We start from the raw sequence: 14,100 nt of genomic DNA, 5'->3' as shown, positions 1-14,100 counted from the left end.
ATTTATACTTGTAGCATGTTCCCGGGACTCAGTTGGTACTAGGGCACACCCTGAGAATTGCTGGTTCAAACTGTCTTCTCACGGCAATGTCTCCTCATCAGGACAGCCCTTGTACCCCAGTCTTCCAAAAAAGTGTCACACCCACACTTATTTTGGAAAATCCCATTGTCTTCTCTAATGTCTTCTTTGATGATTTCAGGGAAGAGAGCAGAAGCACATGATAAAACATTGCCTTTTCCACGTTTGACATATGAAAACTGAGTAGTCATTTGATGTATACCACAGCAAAATCCAAGCCCACTGGCACTGAGTTGATTTTTGCCGTATTGTTCCTTCAGGTCAGTAACCCCGAAGACAACAGAAGAAAACGCAACCTGGTCCTGTGCCTTTTGCACAGTTGTTCCTAAACTTTCATAGAGCAAAGTTGTGTCATTTGCATATATTGGTTCTGACCCGTAGCGACCCTGTGAACAACAGAAAAAAAAATATCGCTGGTCCCCCACTGTCCTCAAAATTGTTTCTATGCTGCAGTGCATTGTTGCAGCCACTGGGTCCGTCCACCTTGTTGAGCATCTCCCTCTTTGCTGCTTCCCTTCCGCTTTGCCAAGCATGATGTCCTTCTCAAGTCTCTCCATCCTTGCTTCCGAGAAGCATTCTGGTTGTACTTCTTCCAAGACAGATTTGTTTGTTCTTTTGTAAACCCATGGGACCTTCTATATTCTTCAATTGCAGCCTAATTGAAATGCATTGATTCTTTGGACGTCGTTATTCAATGTCCAACTTTCACATGCATATGATGTTGTTGAAAATATCATGACTTGGGACAGGCCTCATTCTCAACCCTTTAAAGAGGCCTGATGCAGTTGATTAACCAGATGCACTTTATTTTTTAATTCCTTCCCAGCTGCTTCCATGAGCATTAATTGGGAATTTAAACAAGACAAAATCCTTGGCAACTTGAATATTTTCTCCATTTATCATAATATTATCTACTGGTTTAGTTTGGACACTTTTTGCTTTCGTTTTCATTGAGTGGTAATCCAAAATGAAGGCTGTAATCTTTGATCTTCATCAGCAAGTGCTTCAAGTCCTCCTCACTTTCAGCAAGCCTCCTCACTTTCATCTGATTATTGAAGGTTGCTAATAGGCCTTCCCCTAATCATAATGGCATATTATTCTTCATATAATCTGTTTTCTCTGGTTATTTGCTCAGCACACAGTTTGAATTTTTACAGTGAGAGGACAAAACCCTGACACACACCTTCCCTGATGCGAAACCGTGCAGGTTCTGCAGCTGGTACTGTTAGAATAAAGGAACAGCAACTTGTTGTAGGGGCTACACTTTGAACTGCGGTCCTGAAGGTCCAAATTCCAAACCACCGGCCAATCTGTGGGAGAAACACTGGGCTTTCTACTCCTCTAAATAGTTACAGTCTCAGAAACTTACAGAAGTTCTACCCGGTTGTGCAGAGTGGCCATGAATCGGAATTGACTCAATGGGAGTGAGTTTTTGAGACTGTGACTAAAAAATGCACGCAGCATATGACGGAGAGAGAGCTGCTTTCTCAACAGAGAGTCAACCACAATGAAGAGACTGGAGTACAGTTTTTGAAATAAAGCCTTCCGAGCCTACATTTGCTGATGGGGCACAACTCAAAGGAAAAGAAATAGCTGCAAACATCCATTAATCATTGGAAATTAGAATGTTTGAAGTGTGAATCTAGGAAAGCTTTAAGTTTCCAGAATGAAATGAATGCACAAAGATTGACATCCATTAGTGAGCTGTACAGGACTGGTATTGGACATTTTGAATAGACAGTTTTGAAATTGATCCAAGATGCACTCAAGCTGCATGGATAATTCTTGGTGATTGGAATACAAAAGCTGTAAACAAAGAGGAAGGAAAATTAGTTGGAAAATATACACTGGATGAGAGAAATGAGGGTGGAAATCACATGATGGAATTTTTCAAGACCAATGATTTTTATTTTTTTACCACAAATACATATAGAAAGAATAGATTAATCTATCTCCCATGGAGTAGCTGCTGACTTTGACTGACAGCCTTGTGATTGTACAATTCTTACCTGACAACAGGGATCCCATTTGGAGCATAAGTGTAATATATTATCACCGTAAGACTGAAATATTACCATCTGGTTAAAAAAGAAACAAACTAATATGAGCATTCTTTCTCTTTTTCCTTTTTCTCTCGTCCCCATTTTTGCCAACCACTGTAATAGCAAAGATTGGTAGTGGGCAATGTAACAGACTTCAAACACTTATTGAAGATTAGCGACTACAGTGTTCAGTATGTATTCCACACCAGCTTAAAGAACATAAAAATCCTCACAACTAGACCAATAAACAACATCATAATAAATGGAGAAAATTCTTGTATTGAAATGGTCAAGACATTCCTTTTGCTTGGACCAACAATCAATGCTCAAAGAAACAGCAGTTAGGAAATCAAATGTCCTATTACACTGGGCGAATCTATTATGAAAAAAATCTCTTTAAGAGCTGGCCTAGTGATAATGAACCACACATCACCTACTCCAGGTGAGTATAATGTAGATCACCTGGCCAGAGGGCACCTCAGGGCAGCTGGGATCAAATGGTAGGGGGTGGGGGCCTGCAGTCTGCTGAGTGGTTGCCTTGTGGATCTGGGGTGAGGTTTCCTGGAAAGGGAGGAGGCCCTGTCAGAGGGAGGAGGCATACTGATTGGAGGGGCAGCGCAGGAGACAGGCGAGGGAATGGGCAGGTGCATGCTTGTTGGGGGAGAGGAGGGAGGGCTGACCAGCAGTTTGGGGGAGGAGAGACTGAGTATGCCCTTGGGTCACTAGGTTGAGGGTCTTTAATGGCATGCAGGGGTAGGGCAGAATTGACCTTGGGCTTCTGGGGGGTATTCCTGGAACCCCTGCCGAGTGCCCCACAACACTGGGACTGTCAATCCTGGATCTTTGGGGTTAATGTCATGCTCCAGAGGCTGCCTTGGTGAGACCCCAAATGGGAACTCCAGCGCTGAGCTGGACTTTATCCCAGACACACCTGTAGTGTGAGGACTTAAGCCGGCACACGCACGGTGTCTGAGGTAGAAGAAGACAGCAGTACCAAGACTGTGCGCTGTGGTTTGAGAACAAACAAGGATCTCGCTGCATCCACGCTCGGTACGCTGTATTAAGACACGTATTATCCTGGAAATCCTGTGATGGCCAGGCGCTTATATTCTGCCTGTGCCCTTTTATATTAGGATGTCACCATTGGGGCTCAGCCTCTTGAAACTGTGTTATTTGTTGCCTTATTCTTCTGTAAGTGAAACTCAGGGATGTTGAGCCTACAGGGAAAGAACTATAACACAGGTCTGGGGGAAGGGTGATACAGAGGGCTGGGTGATGCCAAGAAGTCTAGGGAGAAAAAGTATTCATTGGTAAACATGTATGATTATGGAAGAAATTGCACAATTATGTTTGTGAAGGTCTAGGGAGGACAGTGAGACCCCAAAACCCGCCTGCAGCGTATCTGGTCAGATTGAGCCACTGGCAGATCTGCCCTGGAAGAGTCTCTAATAGTCTTCCTATCAGTCAGAGACCACTGTCACCTTGATTAGGCTGGATCAAACCCACCATTTGGCTTGTTGATCACTTATAGATAGGACCCAAATTTGTGAAGGGTGCAAGTAGCTCTTACTGATTCTAAGACAGAAATTTCTTCCCTGGCTTTTTGATTATTATTAGGGCTCTTTTCCTTTTTTACACATAATTAGTATTTTTGTCTGTATACTGTTATGTTTAGTGCAATTTTTTGTATTGTTTTCTGTTGTGTCTCCCAGTTGTGAAGCACAGGAGAGGGGTGGATGTACAATGAGAATAATGGATACAAGGGGATACTGGGAATTCAGGGGTGGGGGGTAGATGATAAGGAGGTGAAGGGTATTTCCGGTATAACTAATGAAGACTGCTGAGGGAAGAGAGCACTAGAATGGATTTTGATTGCATAATGTGTCTTAAAGATGATTTGACCATGGGGTAGGGGGCATGTTTTAAGATTGATGTGGGGGTGATCCCACAATATCTGTGACATAATTGAATGATTGAATTATATGATATGTAAATTACTTGTAAATAAAACTGCTGGGGGAAAAACAAAAAGAAGAAGTTTTAAATGAACATGTATTTATCCTTAAAAAAATCTCTGAAAAATGTTAAAAAATTAAAGAGGTCATTTTGAGGACTAGTATTCTCCTGACTCAAGCCATGGTGTTTTCAATCACCTCACGTTCATACAAAACTGGACAAAAAAAGACTGAAAAAATATTTGATTGTTTTGAATTATAGTGTTGGCAAAGAACACGTAGTATATCATGCCCTCACAGAGGAATGAACCATTCCTTATTAGGCGTCCAGCCACATGCTCTTTAGAAATGTGGATGGCAAGACCCCATCTCATATGTGATTGTTCTTGGTAAAGCTGAGGGTCATCCACAAGAGCAAACGCCTAAAGGAGATGGATTCGCTGGTTTCAGGCAAACAATGAGCTAAAATATGATAATTATTGTGGGGATGGAGCAAGGCCAGGCATTGGTTTTTAATATCATAGGTTTACTACTATATGATTTGACATCCCATTACAAGAATGGCCATTATAAAATGACTAGAAATCGAAAGATGATTTGTTTATTGGAAAACTAGTTACATGTCACAGTTAGAGTACCAGAACTGAAGGTCAAATTTTCCTGAGTGTCTGAGAGTAAAGGAAACACCTGCACATATATTGGAAATATATATAAATGGTGATTAAAATTATATTGGTTTCTAAACATACACATACATCATTTTGTTCCAGCATGGCAAGCCACAAAAGCAAACCAACCAACCAAACAAGAGGTTTACTACATACAATCAACCAGATCTCTAGCCCATGAGGGCAAGAATTAATCAAAGAGTGGAGGAAATAAAGCACAAAAAGCCCTGCATTGTTGCTACTCTGTGCGACTCTGGTCAGTGAGGCCCAAACGCCCTGTTCTTCATGGCCCTCAACTGAAAGCCTCTTTCTAAAATCACAAATGCCCAAGTCAGCGACTGCAATGTAAGCCTACAACTGAGAGCACAGAGGTATGATTGCTCTCCACCGCAATTATTGCCCTTCAAATATGACCAATAAATTGAATAAATAACAATAATAATCCTCTTCTAAAATTTCTGATTTGCCTTTTTATTCTACAACAAAGTGTTGTTTTTCCTCTGCAGCTTTAAATTAAAACCTAATAACATGCATTCACTGGAAAGTGACTATAACATCCCTTTATGATATATAAAAATAAAGCCCCATTTGGCATGCCTAGAAGGAAGCCCTAACAGAGTGTGTTCTCCCACACCCGTGTGGAGAGGAGTCTGTGCTCCAGGTGTGAGATCCCTGTATCCATGTAACATAGTACTTACTTCCTGCCTCCATTCCCACAGGGTTTTCAGTGTTTTATTTACGCTAGCTGATTTACTCCCCATAGCACTTCTAGGAAGTTATTTTTTAATCTGTTTCATTTTTTTGGATCATCTGAGATTTTGCAATGTTAAAAAATAATTTTATTGGGGACTCATACAACTCTTAACACAATCCATACATACATCCGTTGTGTCAAGCACATTTGTGCATTTGTTGCCATCATCATTCTCAAAATATTTGCTTTCTATGGTAGATGAGACTATTTTAATGTCAGTTGAAATTCCTGGTCTTCAAAGCCCACTCGGGTTGTGAGTTCTCCTATTGCTCTGAGAAACAACCAACACTTTTTTTTTCCCACAGGTGTGTTTAGGCACATGTATGTAACTGCAATGTGGGCATTTTTAGGTAAAGTGACATCATTATTTAAAAGGGAATGGTGTGTGTTCAGAATATTGCATCTGGTTCTTGTGATGGTGCCTTGAGGCCACAGCTAAGTTAGCACAGTTTTATTTGTGTGTATTTCTACTACACCAGGGGGTGGAAACACATGCCTCTAATGTTTCTGTGAGTCTCATGACCAAAGCTCTAAAACCATAAAGGCTAATATGTCCACATGAGATCATAATCAGGTACAGATTTTCATCTTTCCCTGGGGACATCTACTGATGATTATAGTCTTCAAAGCTGTTATGACGTCCTTGTTTCTCAGACTATAGATGAGAGGGTTAAGCATTGGGGTCAAGATGGCGTTAAACATAAAGAGGGACTGGTTTAATTTGGGAGTCTTAGAGGAACCTGGCCTCATGTAGACCAATATGGCGGGGCCGAAGTACAGGCTCACCACACAGAGGTGGGAAGAGCAGGTGGTGAGAGCTCTGTTCCTGCCCTCTGGGGAGTTCATGCGGAGTACAGCGAGGACGATGAGGGTGTAGGAGGTCAGAATGAGACTCAGTGGAATAAGGACCACCAAAAAGCTCGAGACGACCACTGATTTCACATAGGCTGAAATGTCCTCACAAGTCAGCTTCAGGAGGGCCATGCCTTCACACAAAAAATGAGGAATCTTTCGTGGGCGACAAATTGGGAAGTGCATGGCATAGGCTGTATGGATCAGGGAAGTAACTGCTCCTCCTACCCAGGAGCCAATGACCATTTGTGTACAGATTGTGTGACTCATGATGACTGAATATCGCAGAGGGTTACAGATGGCAACGTAGCGGTCATAGGACATGAGGGTCAACAAGAGGCACTCAGCAATCCCCAGGGTTAAGCTTAAGAAGATCTGGGTTCCACAGCCAATCTGAGATATGGTTCTCTTCCCTGAGAAGAAGTTTGTGACCATTTTGGGGACAGAAGTTGAGATCAAGGCCAAGTCAATGAGAGAGAGCTGACTGAGCAGGAAGTACATGGGAGAGTGGCCATTTTGAATATCCTAAACACCGGGTCAAAGTTAATAGGGCATCTATGTGTACCTCCCTTGTGTTAGCAATGAACAGCGACGGGATTGATGATCAATAACTGTTTAAACGTATCCAGTGCTCACCAGTTTTCAGGCACTCTGTTAACTGTTTCCTGTGCATTTCCCATGTCGTCCTTGAAACAGACCAACTAACCAGGTGTTTTGTAGTGTGATAGAATGCATGCACTCCTGAGCCTGATGGAATGGATTCAAATCCTGCCTCTCTGCTTGGAAGCTTTGTGTCTTTAGTTAAGTGCCTTAAACTGTTTAAGTTTAATGTTCTCATATGTGATCATTTGTGACGAATAAAGAAGTACTTAAGTGTTAAATGTTCCAAAGCCAAACCCGACACTAAAGAGAGGTTCAATTTTCTTAACCTGGATTACTTATTTTCCCTCAAGTTTTAAGATGGCAGCCTTATTGAGAGATATTTCCACACCTATACCATACAATTTAAGCACTCAGTGGCTTTCAGTATATTCACAGAATTGTACAACCCTCGCCACATCAGCAAAGTTAACAGGGTTTCATCACCTCCAAGAGGAACTCCATACACTTGCATAACAATCACTTCCTATTTTCGCTCAATTTATTCTATTTCCAACCCCTGGCAGTCACTATTCTGCTTTCTACCTAAGTTTGTAATTTGTGGACATTTCATATAAATAGAATTATAAAGTATGAGGTCTTTTGTGATTATCTTTCATGAAGTAATATTTTCACGAAGTAACATTTTCAAGGTTCATACATACTGTATGAACAGTTTTGTTTTATTTGTTTCTCAGACAGGGAAGTGAGGCTTAGAACGCTCAGTAACTTCATTACGCTATGTTTGGTTAGTGAATACAGCTCTCACCAATGGCATGGCCCTCTGTCACTCATTCCCAGGCATCAGTCACAGAGGTCTTTGATCAGGGTCGTTGTCCTTGTTCCTTTACCTGCCTCGGTGCTGTTCCAGACCACGAGAAAACCAGTTTATGTCCTCCTTCATGTGATAGCATAGATGGTTCCTAAAATAAGTCTTGCCTGGTTTTCTTAACTAAAGTAAGGGCATTTCTGCATCAGAAACCTTCAGTTATTTCCATCATAATAGCTACCTCAACGGTGATCATTTATTTGTTGCATGACTTGCTTATTATCTATTATCTGCTAGAATATAATCACTCAGGGTGGTGAATAGAGTTCTCTTCTTCATTGTGGTTCCCTTAGACACACTCAAATGGCAGGATCTATTTACCTGGACACACCTAGCAAATACTTAAGTGCACAGGAATAGGATAAGCCAGAGCCATACTAAATCATGCACGGTGACACCCATATTCTCCCTTGATGCCTCTTTCTCTGTGCAACACCAGAACGTGTAAGTCCTGGTTAGTGATTTCTAAGGGAAGCACATGTTCAGGCTTAGGTTAGGACCAGGGAGTAGCAGAACTCAAAGAGCCCCAAGAAGACAGTGAGAGAGAAAAATATTTGGCCAGAAAACGAACATATTGGGGACGGGATGAAAAAATATGCTCCATATACAAAAAGAAGGCTCAGATATAAGTAAAGTTTCAATGAATTTAGTTCAATAAATTTATATTTTTGCTTAACAATACAAAAACCCAAGATACTCTTTTACCATGCCATGTAGATTTTTGTGAGTAAGGAAAAACTACTCCCTGATATTTGTTTACCATAGCTATATTTCCAAATCTTACTATATTTTTATGTAAACAATGCACGGGTTATGTGTTTTTGCAAACCCTACAAACCCCTTATACGTTAGTTTTTGATTTAAGCTATGTGTTATATGTGAAAATTCAGCAGTTCATGAGATGCAACACACTCATTTACAAATATGATCTTGCTACCATTCCTGTAATCTGGCTGCTATTACATCATCTACCTGCCTAAAGTAGACCAACTGTATTGCAGTGAGTAATCCAGAATTGCTGACATGGTCAGAAGTTGTGAAATTTATAGACTTCTCATCAACATCTTGTTGCCTTAGTCAGTGTCTACACGCTATCTTTTGTTGGGAGATGAGAAGTGGGGTCCCAGCAATGGTGGAATGCTTCAAAACACCCCCAATTTCAATGTCTGCATTGTAAATGTGGTGCCATAAAATGATCTATTGTAAACCCTCAATAATGATTAAATATATAAACAAATTAGTGAACATAGTGGTTGTCAGAGACGTAGTGGAGAGAGTCATGAAGAGCCGTTGCTTATTGAGTGTAGGTGTTCCTTGTGGAATGTTGGGATTATTTTGGAATTCTATAGAGGTGGTGGTTTTATAACACCATCAAAGTACTAACTGTCACATTTTAAATGGCTAACTTCTTGTTGTGTCAGTTTCACTTTCATTTAACATAAAAACCCACATCAGAACTTCCTTTCATTCTAGACCATTTGCTTCATTTAAGGCTCCTTACTGCTAACTAGAGCACAAGGAGAACTAGTAAGTGAGGTATTTGTACCATCTTATAAAATTCAGTTTACTTTCATCCTCTCTTCCAGTTTAAAATCAGATAAATCAGACCCCAGAGATGGGGGAGGGAAATGAAACTGCACCTGTAGGCTTCCTTCTCCTGGGCCTCTTCACTGACTCCAAGTATCCTGAGCTTCTCATCTGCATCATCCTTCTAACTTATGTTACTGCCGTTGCTGGAAATTCTATCTTGATCTTCCTCATCTGGTTGGATTCCCACCTCCACACTCCCATGTACATCCGTCTCAGTCAGCTTGCACTCATGGACTTGACCTTGACTTCCTCTACTGTCACCAAGATGGCCTCCAACTTCTTCTCCGGAAAAAGAAACATCTCAAAACTTGGCTGTGGGATCCAGATGTTCCTTTACTTGACTGTGGGAATAGCTGAGTGTGTCTTCCTGACTCTCATGGCCTATGATCGCTATGTGGCCATTTGTCATCCTCTGAGATACCCAGTCCTCATGAGCCCCAGCATCTGCCTGACAATTGTCACCGTATCTTGGGTTGGGAGTGCTTTTACTTCCTTATCCCATACGATCTACATAATGCATTTCCCCACCTGTGGATCCGGGGAGATTCACCACTTCTTCTGTGAAGTAATGGCTTTCCTGAAGCTTTCCTGTGAGGATGCATCAACATATGAAAAAGTGGTGCTAGTCACAGGCACAATATTGATCCTCCTCCCATTTGGCCTCATTCTGGCTTCTTATGTCTTCATCTTCCTCACTGTTCTACGCATGAACTCCCCCAAAGGGAAGAACAGGGCCCTGCTCACCTGCTCCTCCCATCTGACTGTGGTGAGTCTCTACTTTGGACCAGCCATGATTATCTATATGACCCCAGGCTCCTCTCTCTCCCCAGAACTAGATCAGCAGCTCTTTGTATTTGACACCATAATCACTCCCCTCCTGAACCCTTTGATCTATAGCCTTCGAAACAAAGAGGTAACGAGGGCTCTAAAGACCTTTCTGGGGATATCACTCATATCAAACTAATAACGGAGCAATTTACAACAGACAAATGCAAATGCCCCTGTACTAAAAATGACTTATATGTAATAAGAACCTTCTGTTTTGCTATGGCCACCCACCGAATTAGCTGCTGAAAAGTCTGTGTTATTTTAAAAAATATTTTCTTGATTTTATGTCTCTATTTGAAAGTTACCAACTTAATTTACATGCCACTACAACTACAGAGGAGAGAAAAATTCCAGGTATTATTCCTAGAGGGAGGAGGTGAGAGGAAGGAAAATTCCTCCATAGTGTGATGAATATTGGTTGGGTCAGAGGGACAATAATCTTGATACTGACACTAATGAGCTGGTTGAATTTATTTGAAAACAATGCACACTGTCACAGAATCTAACATTATATCTATATTATTAAACTTCACCCACATTTATCATATGTAACTATATATATATTTTTTACATTTGCTGATGCTATCTTTCTAATAAAATGTCATGTTTTTGAGGATAGGGATTTGGTCTTTTTCATTGTTCTTTACACTACGGAGCAGAGAGTGAATACTATTACTACTACTACTACTACCACTAATGGCAGACTGTACACTAAGTATGTACTCCTTTGTTTCTGATGTCTCTTACCAAATTACTCAATCTAATTATTCAGTCTACTTCTGGCCAGGTAATATCAATGACTTTTCTGTCATCCTAAGAGCCAATTTTCATGACCTTGGTTAGCATAGCTCAGAGGGTCATGGATGAGGAACATGGTACTGTGACCTTACCTGGGATATGTACATTTTGAATGGCAGGATCATTTCAGAATTAGAGGAAAATATTTATTTTTCTCACTTTAATTGTGTAGGTCTATTGTGTTTTTTTTCATTAAACCAAAATATCAAATGTAATTTTTAAAAAAGAAAGTTTTTAGTTCACTTAAAAATTTTTTTTCTGCAATATATCAATTAATGTTATTGAAAGAAAAGTGATATACAGTATTTGAGAATTCCTAAAAATTATGAAGAATGTTAAAATAGAGAAATAAATGGATAGTACAAATGGTAAAAATACATGTTACATAATTTTAGAAAAATATGTTATATTTGTTCCCTTGTACTCATTGTTATTCATGAAATTATTTTTTTATTGTGGCAAAGATTTGCACAACAATTCAACAATTTTTACGTGTATAAATCAGTGCCATCTCTTCGTGTTGCACAACCATTATTGATATTCTTTTCCAAATTCTTCCACCACTGTTAACATAAACTCAATGTCCCCAAAGTAAAAACATTTTTCCTCTTTCAGCCATGGTAACCATAGTTCAGGTGTTTTGTTTGTTTTAAAAATAGTTTTCTTGATATAATATTCACATGTAATACACTTCTGTGGTTAAATTGTTTTAAAAAAAGAGTTGTATATACATCATTACAATCAGTTCTAATGTTAACTCCCCACTCCCACATTCATTGTTTGCTCCCCAATTTCCTTCCTCCTCTCTGTTCCTGATAAAACATTGTAGCAGTTATTGTCTCTCTGCATCACTCATTCTGAACTTCACAAAGTGGGAGATCTAACAGAACTAATAAAAAACAAAATTAAATGGATACACAAAGAAAATAGTAATATAAAGATAAAAATAAAGAGTACGTAAGAAAAGACTACCAACAATATTTAAAAGGCCAGAAATTTCTGTCATGGAACAAGTGAGAAATAGTTGAGTCTAGAGAAATTCAGGTAGGGTCAAGAGGGAGGTCAACTGACCAAATAACATATTGTATCATAATATTATACGATAATATTATACCACCATAATCAAGTTTACTATAATCTTTGTCTGAGAGTAAGGCTCTGTGAGTCCTTCGCCTGTGGCTGGAAGGGATCTGTCAGAGACTTAATTGGACCACATACTCTGCAGATGGATTTTGGGCTCCCGCTCTTCTTCACAGCCTTCTACAAATTGGGTATTCACAATTTTAACTCTGACACTTTTCCCTTCATCATATTTGGATTTTATTATCATCATCTTCGGATCACATAAACTGGTGTGCTTCTTCCATGTAGACTTAATTGAAGCATCCCTTAGAGGGTGGCTTTATGACTGCAAGCCTTTAAGATTTCAGACATTATTCCAGTAGATAGTCTGGCGCCATCTGCGTTCTTTACAATGTTTTGCTGTAGCACCACTGTCTAAAGGTGAGTATCGAGGAGGGCCATGTTAGAAGAACTAACTCTTTTCGGATTGGGGCTAGAATTACATGGGAGCCCAGTAATCTATCTGCATGTCCATGGGTTGTGAGCTACTCTGATTTACTTTTGGAGTCATATATGACAAAAACAAAAGTCACCACCAAAAACAAAACCAAGCAAAAAAAAAAGAGGACCTGATGCAAGGGGCTTAAGTGGAGAGCAAATGCCTTGAGAATGATTGGGGCAGGGAATGTATGGATGTGCTTTATACAATTGATGTATGTATATGTATGGATTGTGGTAAGAGTTGTTGGAGTCCCTAATAAAATGTAAAAGAAGAAAAGAGAAAAAAATGATTAGGGCAAAGACTGTACAGATGTGCTTTATACAATTGATGTATGTATATGTATGAACTGTGAAAAGAATTGTATCAGCCCCAATAAATTGTTAAAAAAAAAAAAAAGAATCTTGAATAGACCAATTAACCTGTAGAGCAGCGGTTCTCAACCTGTGAGTCGCAAGCTCTTTGAGGGTCGAATGACCCTTTCACAGGGGTTGCCTAAGACCATCGGAAATATGAGACACTGCTCTTCTATGCGTCTCCAGGCGGGACATGCAGATACTCCCACACATGATACTCCCTGCGTGAAGACTGTTATGCATGCCGCACCATGCTTCAAGCCAAAATTTCATTAATTTGTAATTAGAAATAAATATTCCACAATATATAATTGCATATTGTTTTTTGATTAATCACTATGCTTTAATTATGTTCCATTTGTAACATCCTGCATATCAGTTATTTACCTGACAATTCATAACAGTAACAAAATGACAGGTATGAAGTAGCAATGAAAATCATTTTATATTTGGGGTCACCCCATCATGAGGAACTGTATTAAAGGTCTGCGGCATTGGGAAGGTTGAGACCCACTGCTAGTGTAGCGTCTAATTTCAGATTTTCCTGCTGGAGACAGGAAATTCTAGCATTCTGACTGATAAATAAGAGAGCCTATCAATTCCTGTTCTAACAAGGTTGGATAGAGACTTCAACTTGTGCATAGTTAAACACGAACACAAAGCTTTTCCTTGGCAACAAGTAGAGGGGTGATTCATTGCATTATTCACACTCAGTAAAGAGGTATAGAGTTATGAGCTCACATGTCACCGATTAATACAATTAAGGCTGGCAATCTTCAATTGGCTGCTAAATGGCTCTTGTATTAAGTAGGTAAGTGGATTCATATGGGTTCTTTTAACAACTTCCCATTGGAAAACCTAGCATGCAGCTGTCTGAGGGATTGAGACAGGCAAATCTGATATTACAAATATTCAGCCTCCAGGAGTATAGTGCAGAGGGAAGGACGCACACACAGCACTAAGCCTTTACGAGGCATGTTTCCCTTGGTTCCAGTGCGTGTTCAAACTGCGACGCCGAGGCGCTGTTGCTGACTATCCCACAGCACTATTGTGGCAGTGCGCATTGATCACCCACACTTTTTGGGTCATTTCTACTCTATTTTCAGTAGGGGAAGATCTCAGACTTACCACATGCCATTGGCCCAAACTA

General features: G+C 40.1%; 2 protein-coding genes across 2 annotated transcripts; one reads left to right on the top strand and one right to left on the bottom strand.

The window, feature by feature from the left end:
* Nucleotides 1-6,067: 6,067 nt before the first annotated feature.
* On the bottom strand, nt 6,068-7,766 carry LOC142440317 (olfactory receptor 2AJ1-like). Its single transcript, XM_075542788.1, has 2 exons — nt 7,758-7,766; nt 6,068-6,874 (listed from the first exon to the last, which is right to left on the bottom strand). Exons 1-2 carry the CDS (start codon nt 7,764-7,766, stop codon nt 6,068-6,070), a joined length of 816 nt encoding a protein of 271 aa, XP_075398903.1.
* Nucleotides 7,767-9,432: 1,666 nt separating this feature from the next.
* Nucleotides 9,433-10,371, top strand: LOC142440316 (olfactory receptor 2AG2-like). Its single transcript, XM_075542787.1, has one exon. The coding sequence runs from the start codon at nt 9,433-9,435 to the stop codon at nt 10,369-10,371; it is 939 nt and encodes a 312-aa protein (XP_075398902.1).
* Nucleotides 10,372-14,100: the final 3,729 nt, after the last annotated feature.

The sequence above is a fragment of the Tenrec ecaudatus genome, chromosome 2 (assembly GCF_050624435.1).
Source record: "Tenrec ecaudatus isolate mTenEca1 chromosome 2, mTenEca1.hap1, whole genome shotgun sequence".
Lineage (NCBI taxonomy): Eukaryota > Metazoa > Chordata > Mammalia > Afrosoricida > Tenrecidae > Tenrec > Tenrec ecaudatus.
Note: the sequence above shows the minus strand (reverse complement) of the source record. Positions and strands in the feature narration are given on the sequence as shown.

Excerpts from the sequence above, each read along its gene's own strand:
- LOC142440316 (XM_075542787.1), top strand. The coding sequence starts at position 9,433 with ATGGGGGAGGGAAATGAAACTGCACCTGTAGGCTTCCTTCTCCTGGGC.